The sequence below is a fragment of the Chiloscyllium punctatum genome, chromosome 40 (assembly GCF_047496795.1).
Source record: "Chiloscyllium punctatum isolate Juve2018m chromosome 40, sChiPun1.3, whole genome shotgun sequence".
NCBI lineage: Eukaryota > Metazoa > Chordata > Chondrichthyes > Orectolobiformes > Hemiscylliidae > Chiloscyllium > Chiloscyllium punctatum.
Window position 1 is genome coordinate 68040186 of NC_092778.1, and position 22021 is coordinate 68062206.

The following is a 22021-nucleotide window of genomic DNA, read 5'->3' on the forward strand; positions in this document are numbered from 1 at the left end:
TGTGTGTGTGAGAGAGAGAGGGGTCTGTGTGTGTGTGTGAGAGAGAGAGGTCTGTGTGTGAGAGAGAGAGGGGTCTGTGTGTGTGAGAGAGAGGGGTCTGTGTGTGAGAGAGAGAGAGGGGTCTGTGTGTGTGTGAGAGAGGGGTCTGTGTGTGAGAGAGAGAGAGGGGTCTGTGTGTGTGAGAGAGAGGGGTCTGTGTGTGAGAGAGAGAGAGGGGTCTGTGTGTGTGTGAGAGAGAGAGGGGTCTATGTGTGAGAGAGAGAGAGGGGTCTGTGTGTGTGTGAGAGAGAGAGGGGTCTATGTGTGTGAGAGAGAGAGGGGTCTGTGTGTGTGAGAGAGAGAGAGGGGTCTGTGTGTGTGTGAGAGAGAGAGGGGTCTGTGTGTGTGTGAGAGAGAGAGGGGTCTATGTGTGAGAGAGAGAGAGGGGTCTGTGTGTGTGTGAGAGAGAGAGGGGTCTGTGTGTGTGAGAGAGAGAGGGGTCTGTGTGTGTGTGTGAGAGAGAGAGAGGGGTCTGTGTGTGTGTGAGAGAGAGGGAGGGGTTTGTGTGTGTGAGAGAGAGGGGTCTGTGTGTGTGTGAGAGAGAGAGAGGGGTCTGTGTGTGTGTGAGAGAGAGAGAGGGGTTTGTGTGTGTGTGAGAGAGAGGGGTCTGTGTGTGTGTGAGAGAGAGAGAGGGGTCTGTGTGTGTGAGAGAGAGAGGGGTCTGTGTGTGTGTGTGAGAGAGAGAGGGGTCTGTGTGTGTGTGTGTGAGGGGTGTGTGTGTGTGTGTGAGAGGGGTCTGTGTGTATGTGAGAGAGAGGGGTCTGTGTGTGTGAGAGAGAGAGAGAGGGGTCTGTGTGTGTGAGAGAGGGGTCTGTGTGTGTGTGTGTGAGGGGTGTGTGTGTGTGTGTGAGAGGGGTCTGTGTGTATGTGAGAGAGAGGGGTCTGTGTGTGTGTGAGAGAGAGGGGGGTCTGTGTGTGTGAGAGAGAGAGGGGTCTGTGTGTGTGTGAGGAGTCTGGATATGTGTCTGTGTGAGGGGTCGAGGTGTGTTTGGGTGTGTGTAGTGTTGGTGGGGGGTGTATGGGGAGAGGCCACAGTTATCACAAGCTGCTCAGTGTTGAGGTAAAGTGCTCCAGGATCCTGGAGCATCCCCCCACACACAGCGCACCTCCCACATTCTTGCACATCCTCCACCCCCAACCCCAACCCCCTCCTCCTCCCCCACACCCTCCCCCAACCCCCTCCTCCTCCCCACACACCCCCCCAACCCCCTCCTCCTCCCCCACACCCCCCCCAACCCCCTCCTCCTCCCCCACACACCCCCCCAACCCCCTCCTCCTCCCCCACACCCCCCCCCAACCCCCTCCTCCTCCCCCACACCCCCCCCCCAACCCCCTCCTCCTCCCCCACACACCCCCTTCTCTCTCACACACCTTTCTTAAAGAGGAGCCAGTCTCTGAGTCTTGCTGCCTCGGCTGGAGTTTGCATGTTTCTCCCTGCATGGATTCCCTCTGGGTGCTGTCATTTTCTCTCACAGTCCAATAATGTGCAGGGTAGTTGGGTTAGTTATGGGAATGTGGGGTTACAGGGATGACCGGGGTGGGGGGGGTGGGGGGGTGGGTGTGTGCAGAGGGTATGCTCCATGAAAGGAGTGTTAGTGTGGACTCAGTGGTCTGCTTCGACACTAGGGATTCTGTGAATCACAAACGGATTGCTGATCATTCTTAACACACTCAAAGGGATAGTAGGTTGATTTGATCCACTAGTCTTTGGAATCTATCGACACTTAATACTAAGGGAGTTTTTTAGATTAGATTAGATTCCCTACAGTGTGGAAACAGGCCCTTCAGCCCAACAAGTTCATACTGACCCTCTGAAGAGTAACCCACCCAGACCCATTCCCCTACCCAATATTATTTACCCCTGACTAATGCACCTAACACTGTGGGCAGTTTAACATGGCCAATTCACCTGACTTGCACATCTTTGGACAGTGGGAGGAAATCGGAGCACCCTGAGGAAACCCACGCAGACACGGGGAGAATGTTCAAACTCCACACAGACAGTCGCCCGAGGCTGGAATTGAACCTGGGTCCCTGGTGCTGTGAGGCAGTAGTGCTAACCACTGAGCCACCGTGCCACCTTAATTGAATCCAAGTTGTACCATCAGCTCTAGCTGGATTCAATCCTGGGTCCTCAGATCATTACTGAAGTCGCTGAACCCTACAGTGTAGAAAGAAACCATTCGGCCCATTGGCTGCAAACCAACCCTCCAAAAACAATCCACCCAGTCCCAGCCCCTACCCTGTAACCCATATTTCCCATAGCCAATCCACCCGAACCCGCATATCCCTGAACACTATGGGGTAATTTAGCATGGCTGATCTACCCTAACCTGCACATCTTTGGACTGTGGGAGGAATCCGGAGCACACTGAGGAAACCCACGCAGACACAGGGAGAATGTGCAAACTCCACACAGACCAACAGCCACAGCCTGAGGCTGGGATTGAACCTGAGTCCCTGGTGCTGTGAGGTAGCAGTGATAACCACCGAGCCACTGTACCAGTCAGATGTATGACATAGGATGTAAGGGACAGGGGAGAGTGTCAGTATAATTTGGACACTGACAACAACATAAGCAAAGAATGGAACAAGCATGAGGGGCTGAATGGCCTCCTCCTGTTCCTATTAAATTGTGAAACAGGATGCAAATCCTGTCAAATGTGGAAGAAGATTTTATCTTTGTCAATTTGAAGTACAAAGGGAAATCACAGGAGTCCCATGGAAACCCTCTTCAACCAATAGAAGGTAAGAGTAAACCTCAGAATGGAGTCACACGGGCCAATAGGTGCTGCTGCTTATTCGGCACTTCTTCTGAACTGCCAGTCTGTGGGTCACAGTCCCGGAACTCCCTCCCTAAGGGCATTGTGGGTCAACCCACAGCACACGGACTGCAGCGGTTCAAGAAGGCAGCTCACCCCCCACCTTCTCAGGGGGCAATTAGGGATGAGTAATAAAAACCTGACCAGTCAGTGATGCCCACATCTCACAACTGAATAAAAGAACATTCACAGCCGTGCGGATATAGAGGACCTCATCAGCTTGGACACCACTATTAGATTACTGATAAACTCAATCTGCTCCAGGACTTACAGACTGATCTCAGGTTTTTCACAATTCCCCTCTGTCCTGCTGGGATATTGCAGCCAATCCCATCACATCCCCTCACAGCTCTGGACAGTTTTGTGCAAATGTTGCACTCAGACCTGGGTGAAATACTGAGACCCACCCACCCTGTGTAAAGCTGTAGGTTAATTTCTTAGTGCTTATACTCTATTCATCAGTTCACAAGGCAGAGATTTGGTGTGCGTTCTTGTCAGCTGATTGACTCTAGAAGCTATCCTCAAACTGTTGTCTCTGAATATTCAGCTTTCTCTGTTTCTGCAGCTACATCAAACCTGCTCCCTCTAATTCTACCCCCCTCCTCATTTTTTCCACTAAAACATGTTTCCAATACTTCTTCACCTTGTATCCCACACACCATGTGCCCGCCCAATTCTCTGGAAATCTGAACTGTAAAACAATGTCTCTGTGTCCGAGTTATAGAGATATACAGCACAGAAACAGAGTCTTTGGTCCAACTCATCCATAACTTGACGTTATCCCACAGTATATCCCATCGGTCATTCCCTTAACCTGTCTGTATCCCTGTTAACTCCTGGTATCATCCTCATTGCTTCCAATCTATTTTTGTACCATCTGCAAACTTGCTCTTTTCTCATTTAACTCATTCATTTCTTCTGTTCATAAGCATGACCCCCAGTGTTGATCCCTGTGGCATGCCACTAGTTACAGGTTATCAGGTTGAAAATGTCACTTTATCCCAATTCTCTGAATTTAATAGTTAGCTGATCCATGTTAATATACTGCCCCCAATACCAATGGGCTGTTATCTTATTAAGTAGCCTCATGTGAGGTACCTTATCAAATGCCTTTTATAAATCCAAATATATTACACCTACTGGTTCCCTTTTATCAACCCGAAACTCCAATAACAAAAATGTAGAGTCAAAACCCATATACCAACCACTAAGAAATAAAACTGGAAATGATACTACCCACCTCAGCAAACCGACACACATAAATAGCAAGCAGGACAGAACACTATCACTTCACGAGAGGTGCACTGATGATGTTACTCAGTATGGTGACGAAACATCTCCAAACAAACTTACCATCTCAGTTAGCAAATCAACAACCTGCTTGTTACCTCCTCAGTGAACTGGAATAAATTGTCAGGCTTGATTTCCTTTTCACAAAGGCATGCGGTCTCTGATTGATTATATTTTGGATTTCTAAATGCTTGGCTGGTTTTCCTGCAACTACATTATGAAGGGTAACTGCTAGCTGACAGAATTCCAGCTAATATATGGCTGGGCTTTAGAACTCGAGGTGATACTGGGAATGCTGATTCCTGGCAGTGATAAATGCTTCTGTCTCTACTGAGAAGGAAGAAAGGACGAGTGGGGTGCCATAGAGAAGTGGTACTGAGAAAAGGGGGCAACTTGCAAAGAGCAGCTTGCTATGATTAATGGGAAGGAACAGTCAATAGAGTCATCGAGATGTTCAGCACGGAAACAGAGCCTTCGGTCTAACTTGTGCATGTCAACCAGATATCCGAATCCAATCTAGTCCCATTTACCGGCACTTGGCCCATATCCCTCCAAACCCTTCCTATTCATATACCCATCCATACAACTTTTAAATGTTGCAATTGTACCAGCCTCCTCCACTTCCTCTGGCAGCTCATTCCATTCATGTACCACCCTCTGGGTAAAAAAGTTGCGACTTAGGTCCCTTTTAAATCTTTCCCCTCTCACCCTAAACCTATGCCCTCTCGTTCAGGATGCCCCCACCCCAGGGAAAAGACTTGTCTATTTATCCTATCTATGCCCCTCATGATTTTATAAACCTCCATAAGGTCACCCCTCAGCCTCCGATGCTCCAGGGAAAACAGCCCCAGCCTGTTCAGCCTCTCCCTGTAGCTCAGATCCTCCAACCCTGGCAACATCCTTGTAAATCTTTTCTGAACCCTTTCAAGTTTCACAACGTCCTTCGGATAAGAAGGAGACCAGAATTGCACGCAATATTCCAACAGTGGTCTAACCAATGTCCTGTACAGCCACAAAATGACCTCCCAACTCCTGTACTCAATACTCTGACCAATAAAGGAAAGCATATCAAACACCTTCTTCACTATCCTATCTACCTGCGACTCCACTTTCAAGGAGCTATGAACCTGTAATCCAAGGTCTCTTTTTTCAGCAATACTCCCTAGGACCTTAACAGTAAGTGTATAAGTCCTGCTTTCCCAAAATGCAGCACCTCACATTTATCTGAATTAAACTCCATCTGCCACTTCTCAGCCCATTGGCCCTGTTGTAATCTGAGGTAATCTTCTTCGCTGGAGAAAGTGAGGACTGCAGATGCTGGAGATCAGTCCTTCAGGAAGAAGGGCTTATGCCCGAAACGTTGATTCTCCTGTTCCTTGGATGCTGCCTGACCTGCTGCGCTTTTCCAGCAACACATTTTCAGCTCTAATCTTCTTCGCTGTCCATTACACCTCCAATTTTGGTGTCATCCATAAACTTACTAACTGTACCTCTTATGCTCACATCCAAATCATTTATGTAAATGACAAAAAGTAGTGGACCCAGCACCGATCCTTGTGGCACTCCACTGGTCACAGGCCTCCAGTCTGAAAAATAACCCTCCACCACCACCCTCTGTCTTCTACCTTTGAGCCAGTTCTGTATCCAAATGGCTAGTTCTCCCTGTATTCCATGAGATCTAACCTTGCTCACCAGTCTCCCATGGGGAACCCTGTCGAATGCCTTACTGAAGTCCATATAGATCACATCTACTGCTCTGCCCTCATCAATCCTCTTCATTACTTCTTCAAAAATCTCAATCAAGATTGTGAGACATGATTTCCCACGCACAAAGCCATGTTGACTATCCCTAATCAATCCTTGCCTTTCCAAATACATGTCCATCCTGTCCCTCAGGATTCCTTCCAACAACTTGCCCACCACCGAGGTCAGGCTCACCGGTCTATAGTTCCCCGACTTGTCCTTACCACCCTTCTTAAACAGTGGCACCATGTTTGCCAACCTCCAGTCTTCCGGCACCTCACCTGTGACTATCGATGATACAAATATCTCAGCAAGAGGCCCAGCGATCACTTCTCTAGCTTCCCACAGAGTTCTAGGGTACACCTGATCAGGACCTGGGGATTTATCCACTTTTATGCATTTCAAGATATCCAGCACTTCCTCCTCTGTAATATGGACATTTTTCAAGACGTCACCATCTATTTCCCTACAGTCTGTATCTTCCATGACCTTCTCCACAGTAAATACTGATGCGAAATACTCATTTAGTATCTCCCTATCTGCTGCAATTCACCAAAAATGACACGGTTTGAATTTTAGCAGAAATCAGCTATGTTGCTTTTGGAGCAGTGAAGCTGTTCCATTATTGAGACAGAGCAGCACCTGGAATCTAAGATAGGGAAGGAAGAACTTGATTAGAGTGGTGCTGGAAAAGCACAGCAGGTCAGGCAGCATCCGAGGAGCAGGAGAATCAGGCAAAAGCCCTTCAATCAGGAATGAGACAGGAATGAGAGGAAGAGCTTGATGGCAGCCGTCAGCCGGAGGGTAGCACCAGCAGAAACACCAGAGCTGGCAAACAGAAACCGGCAGAGCAACTTCCTGCAGATGCTGGAATTTGTAATGAAAACAACAAATCCTGGAGATCACAGTGGCTCAGGCAGCATCTGTAGGGAGAGAGTGAGCTAATGGTTCAAGTCTAAATCAGATCTCAGATGAAGAGTCATCTAAGTTCGAAACGTTAGCTTGTTCTATCACCATGGATGCTGCCTGACCCACTAATCTCCAGCACTTTTTATTTTCACACAGTGGGTAGCACGGTGGCTCAGAGGTTAACACTGCTACCTCACTCCACCAGAGACCTGGGTTCAATTCCACCCTCAGGCAACTGTCTGTGTGGAGTTTGCACATTCTCCCTGTGTCTGCGTGGGTTTCCTCTGGGTGCTCCGGTTTCCTCCCACAGTCCTAGGATGTGTAGGTCAGGTGAATTGGCAGTGCTACATTGCCCATAGTGTTAGGTGAAGGGTAAATGTAGGGGAATGGGTCTGGGTGGATTGCTCTTTGGAGGGTTGGTGTGGACTGGTTGGGCTGAAGGGCCTGTTTCCACACTGTAGGGAATCTAAAAAAAAATCCTTTTCTCTCTGAGAAAGTGAAAAGTAAAAAAAGATCTAGTGACCTGAGGAATTCTAATGCAGAAGAAGATCTCAGTCTATCTGATCAACTATTGGATCAAAGAAACCCATTATTGCTCAAATCAAAAGATCTATGGGAAGTGATTCTCTACCTTGTTGTCTGGATATTTCAGCTCTGCCTATACTTTTCCAAACAGAACAATTATGTGAAACTGTCTCTCTGTCGTCTGCCTTATTTGTGAAGGAGTGTGTCTGTCCTTTGGATTTTAAAGGGGCATAATTTAAGTAGAAGATTAGTTAGATTAGATTACTTACAGTGTGGAAACAGGCCCTTCGGCCCAACAAGTCCACACCGCCCCGCCGAAGCGTAACCCACACCATACCCCTACATCTGCATCTACATCTACCCCTTACCTAACACTACGGACAATTTAGCATGGCCAATTCACCTGACCTGCACATCTTTGGACTGTGGGAGGAAACCGGAGCACCCGGAGGAAACCCACGCAGACACGGGGAGAACGTGCAAACTCCACACAGTTAGTCGCCTGAGGCGGGAATTGAACCCGGGTCTCTGGCGCTGTGAGGCAGCAGTGCTAACCACTGTGCCACCGTGCCACCCATTAGTGATCAGTTCTTTTTCTCTGCCATTTGTTAAATAATACGTTTGTTAACAATAAATAGTTATCCCATTAACAAAGAAATTGCGCATGAATTATTTTTGTCCTGAATAGCAATCCTTCAGGTAAATCGATAATCTGGCAGTTTAATGGGGTATTTATGCATTTGTGATGATTTGTCAAATAACAGATTTTGATTATCAATACCCTTTTCCCATTCAAGTCATAGCAATGGTCTCCAACAAACTGGCCAAAGTGAACAAAATTCAGTTGTGGCTGAGATGTATGATTAATGTTCTGGCCTAGTCTGTGGGGATGTGTTCACCCGTTTAACCTGGTTCACATTTCCTTTGATATAGCAGCAATAGAATTGACCATTCTTGTTTCTGGTGGTCTCCCAATGTGAAAACTCATGACAACCCCCCCCCCCCACCCAGCCCAGGAAATTAAGCTGCAGTCATGAAGCAGAAATGGAATTTATATCTATGCCCTCCCATCTGTTGAGTGCAGTACTGCCCGCCATTGAGTGGAAGAAATTACATTGTACAGTATTGCAGTTTACGTAATCTCACATTTAAATTGCTGTTTAGTGTACTTTCATAAATTCTATGGATAATTTTTTTAAAAATTAGGTCACATTCAAGGCCTCTCCTTTTTACAAAAGGATGAAGAATACCCAGATCTAAATATTTAACAATCTGCATCTGACCATTCCGCTTTATTTAAATTTTAGAATAGAATCTGACATTTTCACAAAACTCTTTTGCATGTTCTCGAATGAACACAGTGTAACATGAGACACGGTGTTTTATACATCCGATTCTCCTGCTTAATAATGAGAATGGGGCCTAACAGCTGCTTCTTAACTCCGTCCTTTATTTACCCAAATCACATTCTGGTTTAAAGTACTTCTGGCAAATGTACAGAAAGATTTTTATTCTGAATAAAAGGGTAGGATTTCACATTTTTCTCTAAGGACCAGTTCCACATTAAAGGATAATTATGCACTGTATGTAATTATAATCAGATCCATAAACAAGTGGAATAAATGTTAGAAAAGTATTTGGAAGTGTGTGAATGTTGAAAGAATCATATATAAAATAAACAATTCATAAAACCTACTAAGCTGGACATAAATCAGTAAAATGTATCAAATCTGTGCTTTGTTTTCAAACCATGATCTCATATTGAAAATGTAATAAACCTTCTGAATTTTAATTTAATTTTACAATTATTCCGGTGTAGGCAGAGATACGTATTTTACTCTGGACACATTGTTGGGTTTCGGAGGTGTTAAAACTTCGCCTAATTGTATAATTGCAAAGTTATAAGCACTTGATGCTGTATGGAGTTGTACAAACCTCAGTTCCTTGTGTATGCTATATTGTGAATGACTAAAATTGCCCTTGATATTTAAATTGATGCATTTAAGTAAGGAATTTTATCTTTAAACACTCCAATGTTGAGCCCCATTATGTGATTTTTCTCTTTTGCGGAAGTGGTCACTACACATTTCTGTTGGGAATTAGTTGACCTAATCCAGCGCTACTGGGACAGGCTCAGTTTGGGTCATGGGAAAATATCAACTTAATCCTCAATGTGTGAGGAGCACGGGGTCCCCTCTGGGTCCTTAGCACGAATTTATCATTCTACTATTGTCCCATTTGGAATAAAGCATTATGATGAGCTGGAGCTAACTCTCCTCAATCTTGTACAGATAGCTCATGGTTCCTCTGCTTCCTTCTTCTTCTCTTAATACTTAAAGGTGAACAGGTCACACAGAGAGAGGACAGTTCCTTCTGCTTGAAGACACTTAATTTTATTGACAGGTGAGAATGTTCAGGCAGACCATTGAAGGGCAGGGGTGTACATGAGTGGAGTTTGTTTAAAAATGTACAGAACTCGAAAGAAGCAGAAATCTTGGAAGAGTGCCAAAAATGATTGACAAGCTGAAGGGTTGGTGTGACTGGAGTCACTCCAGTGTTTGTGCTGGAAGGGCTAGGAGATGCAGAGCGGCCTGTTTCATATCATCACTGGATCCTGTCAGGGAGATGTTTTATATCACGCTTCTTTCTCTTCTCTTGTGTCTGCTTTCGTATAAATAGTTCAAAAATTTCTTTCATTTAAACTCTTCAATTGTCAAGGAATCCTGGACAGGATTTAGGGCAGCACTGTAGCTCAGTGGTTAGTACTTCTGGAATATTGGAAGGATGTTGTGAAACTTGAAAGGGTTCTGAAAAAATTTACCAGGATATTGCCAAGGTGGGAGGGTTTGAGCTATAGGGAGAGGCTGAACAGGCTGAGGTTGTTTTCCCTGGAGTGTTGGAGGCTGAGGGGTGGCTTTATAGAGGTTTATAAAATCATGAGGGGCATGGATAGGATAAGTAGACAAAATCTCCTCCCTGGGGTGGGGGAGTCCAGAACTAGACGGCATAGGTTTAGGGCGAGTGGGGAAAGATATAAAAGAGACCTATGAGATAACTTTATCATGCAGAGGGTGGTGTGTGTATGAAATGAACTGCCAGAGGGAGTGGTGGAGGCTGGTACAATTACACCATTTAAAAGGCATCTGGATGGGGACATGGCCAAGTGCTGGCAAATGGGACTAGATTCGATTGGGATATCTGGTCAGCATGGATGAGTTGGACTGAAGGGTCTGTTTCTGTGCTGTATATCTCTGTGACTTTATGTACAGGTTAAATGGATTGGCCATGGGAAACAGTGGGATAGGGTGGGGGATGGGATGCTTTTCAGAGGGTACCCCTTCACTTAACACTACGGGCAATTTAGCATGGCCAATTCACCTGACCTGCACATTTTGGACTGTGGGAGGAAACCAGAGCACCCGGAGGAAACCCACGCAGACACGGGGAGAATGTGCAAACTCCACACAGTTAGTCGCCTGAATCGGGAATTAAAACCGGGTCTCCGTGCTGCCCAGAGTGTGGTGAGCCTGTGGAATTCACTATCACAGAAAGCAGTCAATGTATTCAATAAGGAGATTGGTACAGTTCTTAGGGGTGAAAGGGATCAAAGGGTTTGGGGAGAAAGTATGAACAGGGGACTGAGTACAATGATCAGCCATGATGATATTCGACGGCAGCTTCTATGTTAGTGGATGGTCAGCCCCTTACACAGAGGCTGTTTCCCTGGCTCCAGATCACCACATCCTCAGCCACAGCTAAAACCCTGTGAAATATGGTGAATTTTGTTTATTCATTCATGCACAGGATAAGGGCATCACTGGCTCAGGAGCATTTATTGCCCAGAGGCAGTTAAGGTTGTGGGTCTGGAGTCACATGTAGGCCAGACCAGATAAGGATGGCAGTTTCCTTCCCTGAAGGATGTTAGTGAGCCAGGTGGGGGTTTCTGATAAATGGAAGTGATGTCATGGTCATCATTAGACTCTTTGTCCCAGATATTTTTGGAACTGTTTGGAGATCTCTGCCTCAGAAGATGGTGGAGATGGGGGTTATTGAATAATTTTAAAACACAAATGGATCAGCAGGGGAATTCAGGGTTATCCGGGATAAATAGGAATATGGAATTCTCAATACAATCAAATCAGCCAGGATTTTATAGAATGCCACAGCATCCTGAAGGGGCTGAATGGTCTACAGTTGGTGCTATTCCATATGTCTGTGTGTGACCACAGGGCCTGTTACAAACGCTGACTGATCTCCCTGGCTCCATCACTGGGGAAGGACTCCCTTCCTCTTTCACTCTTTCCCTCCTTGTCCTCTGACTCCCCCACGATAATAGAACATGAGCAGCTGTCCATCACAAACGACATTGCTGCCTTGCAGATGCTTTCATTTCTGGAAAGTTCCATTGACCTCACTCTCCTGTAAAATGTGATCCCATTCCAAATCAATAACAGAAAACCACTCTTTCCCTACTGCAGTGAATTTATTTTAAATGATGTTACAACTAACAGCTCAGGTAGTCACAATGAGTTAAGTGAACATATTAGGTTACAAATACCTTCACCTGATTACGGTCTAAGGAAGGCAGCATAGTTTCTGAATCATATATGTTAATGCTTGTAAGTGATATCACATTGTGGTAATCATACAGAGCTCAGGGGGCTAGGCTGCTGGTTTCACAATGTAATAGTGATGCCAACAGTGTGGGTACAATCCCTCCCCTGGCTGAAGGCGATGTGAAAGCTCATGACTTGCCCATTATTTGACCTTCAGGTTAAACCCACTATCAATGAGTTCTCACTCTCATAAGAGAGCAAGCTGTGGAGGCTGGCACTTTTTCTAATGTTTGTTATTAGTGTGTGTAATTGGTCTGGAGTAAGTTTCCAAATGGATATTGCTGGAGAAGCTCAGCAGGTTTGGCAGCATCTAATGCAAGAAATCAGAGTTAATATTTTGGGTTGAGTGACCCTTCCTCAGTTCTGAAACATTAACTGTGCTTTCTCTCCACAGATGCTGTTAGACCTGCTGGGCTTTTCCAACAATTTCTGTTTTTGTTTCTGATTGACAGCATCCACAGTTCTTTCAGTTTTTATGTTTCCTAATGGATTTGGCTTTTCTTTAATGGTATGTAAGATCTCACCAAGATCTCATTATGCTGAGTTCTCCCACTGCCTCCCTGACTGATAAGATAAGTGACACACAGATACAGAAGGATGCTGTCACAGGCTAAACCACTGGGCTCTTGGCTTCTGTTAATTTCAAGGCAACATTCTTTAATTGGAAAAGTAACATAATTCCAGGATCATTGCTTTAGAAACAGGTTGATGTTTTAATGGAATTCCTATTCAATCACTGACCATGCGAATGTTTCCCTTGTAGGAACTTGGGAAAGATTGTTACTGGTTTATGGCATTTCAGGAAAATAATTTTTCTTCAATTAAGGTAAATCCCTTTTTTGACTGAACTTGATTGAATTGGATGTAGAGAATTCAGTCCGTTTTCAATGAAAGCCTTAATATGTCATACTAAACCAGGAAAACAATGAATAAAATTAATTGGAATTATATTTTTCCTTGACTCTAAACGCAAATAGCAGCAACAAAATAGTTTGGAAATGACAACAATGAATCTGTACTTTGAACCCCTTAACTGCTGGTTACATGATGTGGAGGTGCCAGTGTTGGACTGGGATGGGCAGAAGTCACATGACACCAGGTTCTAGTCCAACAGATTTCTTTGAAATCACAAGCTTCAGAGCGCTGCCCCTTCATCAGACTTCACCTGACAAAGGAGCAGCACTTACAAAGCTTGTGATTTCAAATAAACCTGTTCACCTCGAGCCTGGTGTCATGTGACTTCTGACTGTTAGTTACAAACAGACTTGTCTTAATCATTGATAAAAGACGTGATTTAGTTTTGCTTATTTAATCCCAGTAATTTATAGGTTGCTTTGTTAACATTCTAGATTAGAAATGATCAAAGCCAAATACTCAACAAAAGTGAAGAATACAGTTTACAGAAATGTTAAGTACAAATTAAACCCATCACTTCTCATAAAAATAAGGCACATTGACAGGAAAGGAGCTGAACCACATTGAACAATGCTGGGTTAAAAATATACTGTTATACTAAACTGGAATAGTTTCTAAATAACGGAGCATGCTAATTTAAAATTCCAGCTTTGTTAACCAAGCAATGCTGTGACTGAAATCCAGGTTTGTTTTTACTGTACATCTTCCTGCACAGAGGAAAACAATGAGATTAGTTTGAAGAGTTTAGCCTCCATTACTGAGCATTCCCAGCAAGTGACTGGGTTCCATTCCAAGCTGCTGTGCTATTCTCTGAATATCAAAGCCCATGTCCATCAGCAGCTGAATCATGTTCACCTCTTGCCCTGTGACCTGATCGTGAAGAGCTGGGCACGTGGGGTTACAATGCGGTAACCGGCACTGATCAATGAAGTGAAAGGAGCAGTTTCTCACCGAGGGCGTTGAGTTCCTGGTCTCTTGCAGACTGCGCTCCCAGCACTGTAAAGCCCTATTTAAGGCAGCTCCTCTTACCTGGAAGTCCAGCCAGTTGCTAGAACAATAATACAGGAGGATTGTTAGAATCATTGTCCATGCAGATTACTGCAGGTGCTGGAATCTATGTTGAAGACAAAAAGTGCTGGAGATCACAGTGGGTCAGGCAGCATCCATCCAGGGAGAGAGAGCAAACCAATGTTTTGAGTCATCACAGCTCTGATGAAGAGTCATCTCGACTAAAAACATTAGCTCTCGCTCTCTCTCTGTCTCTGTGGATGCTACCTGACCCGCTGTCATCACCAGCATTTGTTGGTTTCGTTGTTAAATTTATTGTCGTCTTTAGGTAGAGTTGGTCTTCCTTGGCTTTCAACTTTAACACATTGGTTAATGTGGCAAAGTAAAACTGCTGCAGAAGTTTCAGGTAAACATTCAAGGTCAGTATTCCACTGCAGTTCTACTTTAGGAGTTCACTAATCATGAAGAATCATGAAGAATCGGTGCTGTGCTTCCTGGTTGGTTAGCTCAGTTGGTTGCATGGCTGGTTTATGATACCAACAGCGTGGGTTCAATTCCTCCACCAGCTGAGGTTACCACACTGGACTGTCCCCTTGCCTGAGATTTAACCATCACTAGCACGTGCTCTCTCTGTAATGAGGCTATGGTAACTTTACCTTTATGTTTAAATCCAATTGTATAATTTAGTTTGAAATTATAACTAATCTAATTTACAATATGGCAATGTTTTGTGACCTTATGTGTAAGTTGATTTTGGTATTTTTGGATTGAGAGTTAACACTCCCCTTATCATAGGGATTCAAATAAAGTGTGTAGTCAAGTGGATGAGTGCTTCTATGCTGACAATTTCCCTGGAGCTCCCCCCAAGTTGTGAAACTTCAGTGAAAACCCTGGAGAAATGAAACAGACAACTATTTGTCCAGCCTTTCCAGCAATCCTTCAGCCACATTTGGCAGAAGATTGAGAAAAATCCATGGAACCTCCATTATCTAAGAAACAAGTTGTCACAAAAATGTGTTAGGTTGTCAAACACAATCTGAAAAGTTAAATATAGACCAAATCCTTCATTACAACAGCTCTCTAAGAAAAGCCAGGGAAATCTGGAGCAGTTGGCTCAACATGTGCTGTCGAGAAATTACTGAAATTTATCATCTAGGACAGAGTGACTCAATACCTGGAGAATCTGCTGCTAGTCAGAGAGAACCATTATGCACTTGTAAAAGGTAGGCCGTGCCTGATGAATCACACTGAATTTGAATGGCTGTGTAGTGGAAGGGGGAATGTTATTTATATAGACTTGCAGAAATGATTTGATAAAGTCCTTCCTAAGAGACCATTGAAGATGTGTGACTTCAGCTACTTTAGATGTTAGAAGGTATTTTTTATATTACTAAGAGCTGAAACCACTAACGATACAAACAGCATAATGGATCTGGGTACATAGAACAGGAAAATGTCATGGAATGTTAGAAAAAATACAGTATAATCATAAAGACTAGACTGTTACATCTTGGGGTAAGAATTTGCTTGTGGGACGTGGGTGTCATTGGCTGGGCCCAGCATTTATTGCCCATCCCTAGTTGCCCCTTGAGAAGGTGGGGGTGAGCTGCCTTCTTGAACCGCTGCAGTCCATGTGCTGTGGGTTGACCCCACAATGCTGTTAGTGATGTTTAAATTAGATGAAGTCTTGCTTCGACTTGGCTATCACGTCATCACACTTTAAGAAGGTCCTGTGGCTTCATTCTCCTTTTGCGTTGGGAGGGCACCTGAATCACTTTGTGTCAGGACTGTGTATTTACAGACACAGGCCTGACTGTAAAATGGAAATGGTGTCTTTCAGAGAGCAAGGGAAAACCCAGCATTCCTGATCAGTGAGGTTACCACATGCCTTGGGACTGTGTGACTTGAACCCCAGTCTTGTGGATCAGAGGTAGGGACACTACCACTACACCACAAGAGCTCTTCCAGCAGGACTATATTCTTGCCTCCTTATAATGTATTTCCCACCATCAGGCAGCCTTTTACAGGTTGAAACCGAATTGTGTGGGGATGGGGTCTTGATCATAGAGAGGTGGGATCCTGATACCGGGGGAGATCCAGATGATGGGAGCTCCCCTAGTGGTCTATCACAGGGTGGCAGAGGGTATCAGATGGTGATGTTGAGTGGAGGACATGGATGATAGACTGAGCTGACAGACTGAGCATGATGGGATTGTACCCATTTACTATTGGCACTCCTGTCCTATAGGAACTGCAGGAGACGCACCGATAGCATGACCTCAGCCCCATTGGTTATAACTAAAGTCACGTAAAATGAAGGTATACACCCTCTTTTTCATATTTAACTCTCCATTCCAGTTTCTGTAAGTGGATTGGTTGCTCTCCTTCATACAGGAAGTGAGTGTGTTGGAAGCAGGTTAAGTTCCTGTTTTAGATTTCTGCATTTTCCCTGCTGACCTGTTACCAAGCCACCCCTTTCTGGGAGTGAAAATTGAGTTTAAATATATTAGTTTACCATTTGTATTATTTGATTCTGAATTTGCATTGGTGTTACATATTGTGGAACAGAAGCTGTTCTGTCGTGATCATGTTTAGTGTAAATGCAGTGCACGAGCCTTGGGTTTTGGGTGACTGTGTGATTGCTGAGATGATAGAGGGATAGCAAGACAAAACTAATTGTCAAAAATGTGTAAATTATCTTTGGGACAATTTGTGTGAATGTCCTTTAGGCTGATTGCACAACATGAGCGGTCAAATATATTGAAATATGTCAATTACAGTGATCTTAAATTAATTTGACATTTTTCCCAGGTTCTTACTATTGAAGGTTCTTGTAAGAGCTATTAATTATTGGCTAAAATTCCCAAAGAGCCAAAAATTATGATTAATAATGAGATTTAACATTCTTACTTCCTTGACACCTAGTTTGAGAAAGGACAATGTGGGGTTACCTTAGAATAGGAATTAAACATGTTCAAATATATTCAGAGATGTGCACATGACAACAAACATAAACCATTAAAACATTTCCAGAATGTGACCTATCATTTTTAGCTGACAACATAATTTTACAGAGCTTCCTTTTCAAATAAAAAAATGAACCAGATGTTTAAAGAATCAGGTTTACGTTATTTTAAAACTGGACAAAAATGTTTGATGAGGTATTGGGAACTCCTTGCAGGTAGAGCTCAGGACTTCATCAACTGCACACACACACACACACACACACACACACTCACTCCTCCCACACTCACTCCTCCCACACTCACTCCTCCCACACTCAGCTCTGTCCCCAGGGAGAGCACTTGGCATCCTAGTGACCTCAACTGTTATGGAGGTGCCGGTGTTGGACTGGGGTAGACAAGGTCAGAAGTCACGCGATGCTAGGTTATAGTCCAACAGGTTTATGTGAAATCACAAGCTTTCAGAGAGCTGCTCCTTGGTCAGGTGAAGTCATCAGAAATCTTTTGATTTCAAATGAACCTGTTGGATTATAACCTGGTGTTGTGTGATTACTGACTTTGACTTCAACTGATTTACCTTCTTTCCATGACCAATATCAACAAAATGGCCGTCCAGAATATTTCCCTCCTCTGCTCCTACCAGTGTTACTGAGACACTAGTCTGATAGTTTGATGAATTCCTGTTGGGATTACTGGAATTCTCTCTTTGTAGGTGACCAGCCCCCTGTCACTCCAACCTGACTGGAAGGCTACATCCTGAAACGTCTTCCACACCAAGTCCTACACCATCAGTATCCTACTCATACCAAGTCTCACAGCTGGGTAATCCAGTTTGAGCTGGGGTTGGAGAACGGGAAACTAAAATCAGGTGAGGCATCTCCAATACTTAATCTCCAGCCACTAACTTCCTGATTGTGTCTTGTAGAAGCTGCCCAGGATTTGAGGAGACAGGAGATGAGTTACTTGCTGCAGAATTCTCAGTCTCTGACCTGCTCTTGTAACTATTGTATTTCTGTGGCAAGGCCAGTTCAGTGTCTGGTCAATGGTCACCCTCAGGAAGTTGATAGTAGGGAATTCAAGGAACAACAGCAAAGAACAGTACAGCACAGGAACAGGCCCTTCAGCCCACCAAGTCTGTGCCAACACATTATGCCTTTCTAAACTAAAAACTTTTGGCCTTTATGCAGTCCGTATCCCTCTATTCCCTGCTTATTCATGTATCTGTCAAGATGTTTCTTAAACGTTGCTATTGTATTCACACCTGCCACCCTCCCCCACCTCCTCTGGCACCATATTCCAGGTACTTCCCACCCTCTGTGTAAGGCACCTGCCTCTCACGCCTCCTTTAAATCTACTCCCTTTGTATCTTAAACCTGGGCCCATATTAACTGATATTTCTACCCTGGGAAAAAAGATTCTGACTCTCCATTCTGTGCATCCCTGTCGTCATTTTGTAAACTTCTATCCTCCAATGTTCAAGTGAAACTTGTCCAATCTCTCCTCATAGCACAACCACCTGATGAAGGAGCATCACTCTGAAAGCTAGTGCTTCCAATTAAACCTGTCGGACTATAACCTGGTGTTGGGTGATTTTTAACTTTGTACACCCCAGTCCAACACCGGTATCTCCAAATCACTCCTCATACCCTCTAGACCAGGTAATATTCTGGTAAACTATTCCTGTAACCTCTCCAAAGCCTCCACGCCCTTCTGGTGATGTGGCGACCAGATCTGAACACGATATTCTAAATGTGGCCCAACTAAAGTTCAATACAGCTGCAATATTCAATGATGGCAACATCACTGAACATCAAGGGACAATGGTTAGATTCTGTCTGATTGCATCGATCATTGCCTGGTACTGCCACAAATGGTACTTGCCACTGATCTGCCTGATCGTGCATGTTGTTGCTGGATCTTACCTGAGGAGTCAATGGCCAATTGGATACAAGATTGGCTTAACGGTAGGAGACAGAGGGTGGTGGTGGAGGGTTGTGTTTCAGACCGGAGGCCTCAGACCAGTGGTGTTCTACTATTGTTTGTCATTTACATAAACAATTTGGATGAGACTTTAGGAGTAATGGTCAGTAAGTTTGCAGATGAACAAAACGTGGTGGTATAGTGGAGAGTGAAGAAGATTATCTGGGATTAAAAAAAGGATCTTGATCATTTGGGTCAATGTGCCAAGGAATGGCAGATGGAGTTTAATTTGATAAATGTGAGGTGTTGTATTTTGATAAAACAAACAAGGGCAGAATTTATACAGTTAATGGCAGGGCCCTGGGGAGTGTTGTGGAATAGATAGACCTAACAGTGCAGGTAATAGTTCTTTGAAAGTTGCGTCTTAGGTAGACAGAGTGGTAAAGAAGGTGTTTAGCATGCTAGTCTTTATTGTCCAGACCATTGAGGATAAGACTTGGGACATCATGTTGAGGTTGTACAGGACGTTGGTGAGGCCATTTTTGGAGTATTGTGTATAGTTCTGGTCACCCTCTATGGGAAGGATATTACTCAAATTGGAGAGGGTTCAGAAAAGATTGACCAGGATGTTGCTGGAATGGAAGGTTTGAGTTATAAGGACTGGCCGAATAGTCTGGTACGTTTTTCCCTGGAATGTAGGAGGCTGAGGGGTGACCTTATAGACGTTTATAAAATCATGAGGGACACAGATAAGGTGAATAGCAAAAGTCTTTTCCCTATGGTGGGGGAGTTCAAAACTAGAGGGAATATTTTTAAGGTGAGAGGTGAAAAATTTAAAAGGGAGCTATGGATCAACATTTTCATACAGAGGATGGTTCATACGTGGAATGAACTGCTAGAGGTAGTGATAGATGCAGGTACAATTGCAGCATTTAAAAAGTATTTGGACAGGATCATGAAGAAGAAATTTTAGAAAGATTTGGGCCAAACGCATGCAGGTGGGGCTAGTTCAGTTTGGGAAACTTGGTCAACAGTAATGAGTTGGACTGAAGGGTCTATTAAACATAGAACATAGAACAATACAGCACAGAACAGGCCCTTCGGCCCACGATGTTGTGCCGAACTTCTAACCTAGATTAAGCACCCATCCATGTACCTATCCAAATGCCGCTTAAAGGTCGCCAATGATTCTGACTCTACCACTCCCACGGGCAGCGCATTCCATGCCCCCACTACTCTCTGGGTAAAGAACCCACCCCTGACATCTCCCCTATACCTTCCACACTTCACCTTAAATTTATGTCCCCTTGTAACACTCTGTTGTACCCGGGGAAAAAGTTTCTGACTGTCTACTCTATCTATTCCTCTGATCATCTTATAAACCTCTATCAAGTCACCCCTCATCCTTCGCCGTTCCAACGAGAAAAGGCCGAGAACTCTCAACATATCCTCGTACGACCTACTCTCCATTCCAGGCAACATCCTGGTAGATCTTCTCTGCACCCTCTCCAAAGCTTCTACATCTTTCCTAAAGTGAGGCGACCAGAACTGCACACAGTCCAACTGTGGCCTAACCAAAGTCCTGTACAGCTGCAACATCACTTCACGACTCTTGAATTCAATCCCTCTGCTAATGAACAATAATACTCCATAGGCAATTTCTGTCTATTTCTGTGTTGCATGACTCTATTACTCTATGAGTTGCAAATGGTACTGAACATTGTATAATCATCGGTGAACATCCCCATTTCTGAGTTTGTGACGGAGGGAAAATCATTGATGAAGCAGTTGAAGATGGTTGGGCCTAGGACACTACCCTGAGGAGCTCTTGTAGAGATGTCCTGGAGCTGAGATGATTGACATTCATTAATCACGACCACTTTCCTATGTGTCAGGTCTGACTCCAACCAGTTGAGAGTTCGCCCCCTTATACCCACTGATTCCAGTTTTGCCAGGGCTCCGAGATGCCACACTTGGTCAAATGCAGCCTTGATGTTAAGGGCTGTCACTCTCCCCTCCCCTCTGGAATTCAGCTCTTATGTCCATTTTTGAACCAAAGCTGTAGTGAGGTCGGGAGTTGAATGATCTTTGCAGAGCCCAATCTGAGTGTCAGTGAGTACGTTATTGATTATTAAGTGCTGCCTGATAGCTCTCTCAATGACCCTTCCATCAATTTGCTTGATACACCCAGAATTGTACATCCCAACCAACAAACTCTGCTCCATCAGCTCTGGTGATTTCTTCTTGCTGACTCCCCCAGTGGCTGCTGTGCCTTTATCTCTTGCAAACTCCCTTCATAATTGCAGAAAACTTGGTGGGCTGCACGGTGGCACAGTGGTTAGCACTGCTGCCTCACAGCGCCAGAGGCCAGAGACCCGGGTTCAATTCCCGCCTCAGGCGACTGACTGTGTGGAGTTTGCACGTTCTCCCCGTGTCTGCGTGGGTTTCCTCCGGGTGCTCCGGTTTCCTCCCACACTCCAAAGATGTGCAAGTCAGGTGAATTGGCCATGCTAAATTGCCCGTAGTGTTAGGTAAGGGGTAGATATAGATGTAGGGGTATGGGTAGGTTACGCTTCGGCGGGGCGGTGTGGACTTGTTGGGCCGAAGGGCCTGTTTCCACACTGTAAGTAGTCTAAAAACTTCTTAAAGTCATTCTGTTGAACCCACACAATTCTCTCCTGCCCTGCGATCACCTTTTATAAAGTGCTCAGAGACCTTCCTCTTTCTGCAAAGAGTGTTGTATACATGTGATTGTTTTGATGAACAGAATTCATTTTCTATGACGCATTTTAAGCATCAAAATGAGCCTCATGTCTTCCATTGAAGACTGTCAACAATGTTTCAGGTTGATCTCAAAAAGTCAAAACTCTTTGATATTGTGATCCAAAACTAATAACAACAGCACCAAATCTTTACGTGTAATGTAAATCTGTAGACAGGCCAACAAGGGGTGAGGCTACATTAGATTTGGTACTGGATAATGAGCCCGGCCAGGTGTTAGACTTGGAAGTAGGTTAGCACTTTGGTGATAGCTATCACAATTCTGTTATGTCTACTTTAGTGATAGAAAGGGATAGGTGTATACCACTGGGCAAGAGTTACAGTTGGGGGAAAGGCAATTACCATGCAATTAGTCAAGATTGTGGAAGGATAGGATGGGGAAGGAAACTGCAGGGCATGGGCACATTAGAAATGTGGAGCTTATTCAAGGAAAAGCTCCAGTGTGTCCTAGATAAGTATGTACCTGTCAGGCAGGGAGGAAGCTGTAGAG

General features: G+C 44.5%; 1 protein-coding gene across 2 annotated transcripts in view; it reads right to left on the reverse strand.

Annotated features, from left to right (window-relative positions):
• Positions 1-11121: 11121 nt before the first annotated feature.
• The window catches only part of LOC140464728 (carboxylesterase notum2-like), a 61299-nt gene continuing 50399 nt past the window's right edge, over positions 11122-22021 (reverse strand). The window contains exon 12 of one of the 2 annotated variants that reach the window (XM_072560195.1): positions 11122-13907. In XM_072560195.1, the coding sequence (XP_072416296.1) occupies positions 13604-13907 (304 nt within the window). In that variant the 3' untranslated portion in view covers positions 11122-13603. The remainder of the gene's footprint in view (positions 13908-22021) is intronic. The other variant, XM_072560194.1, reaches the window with a different exon arrangement.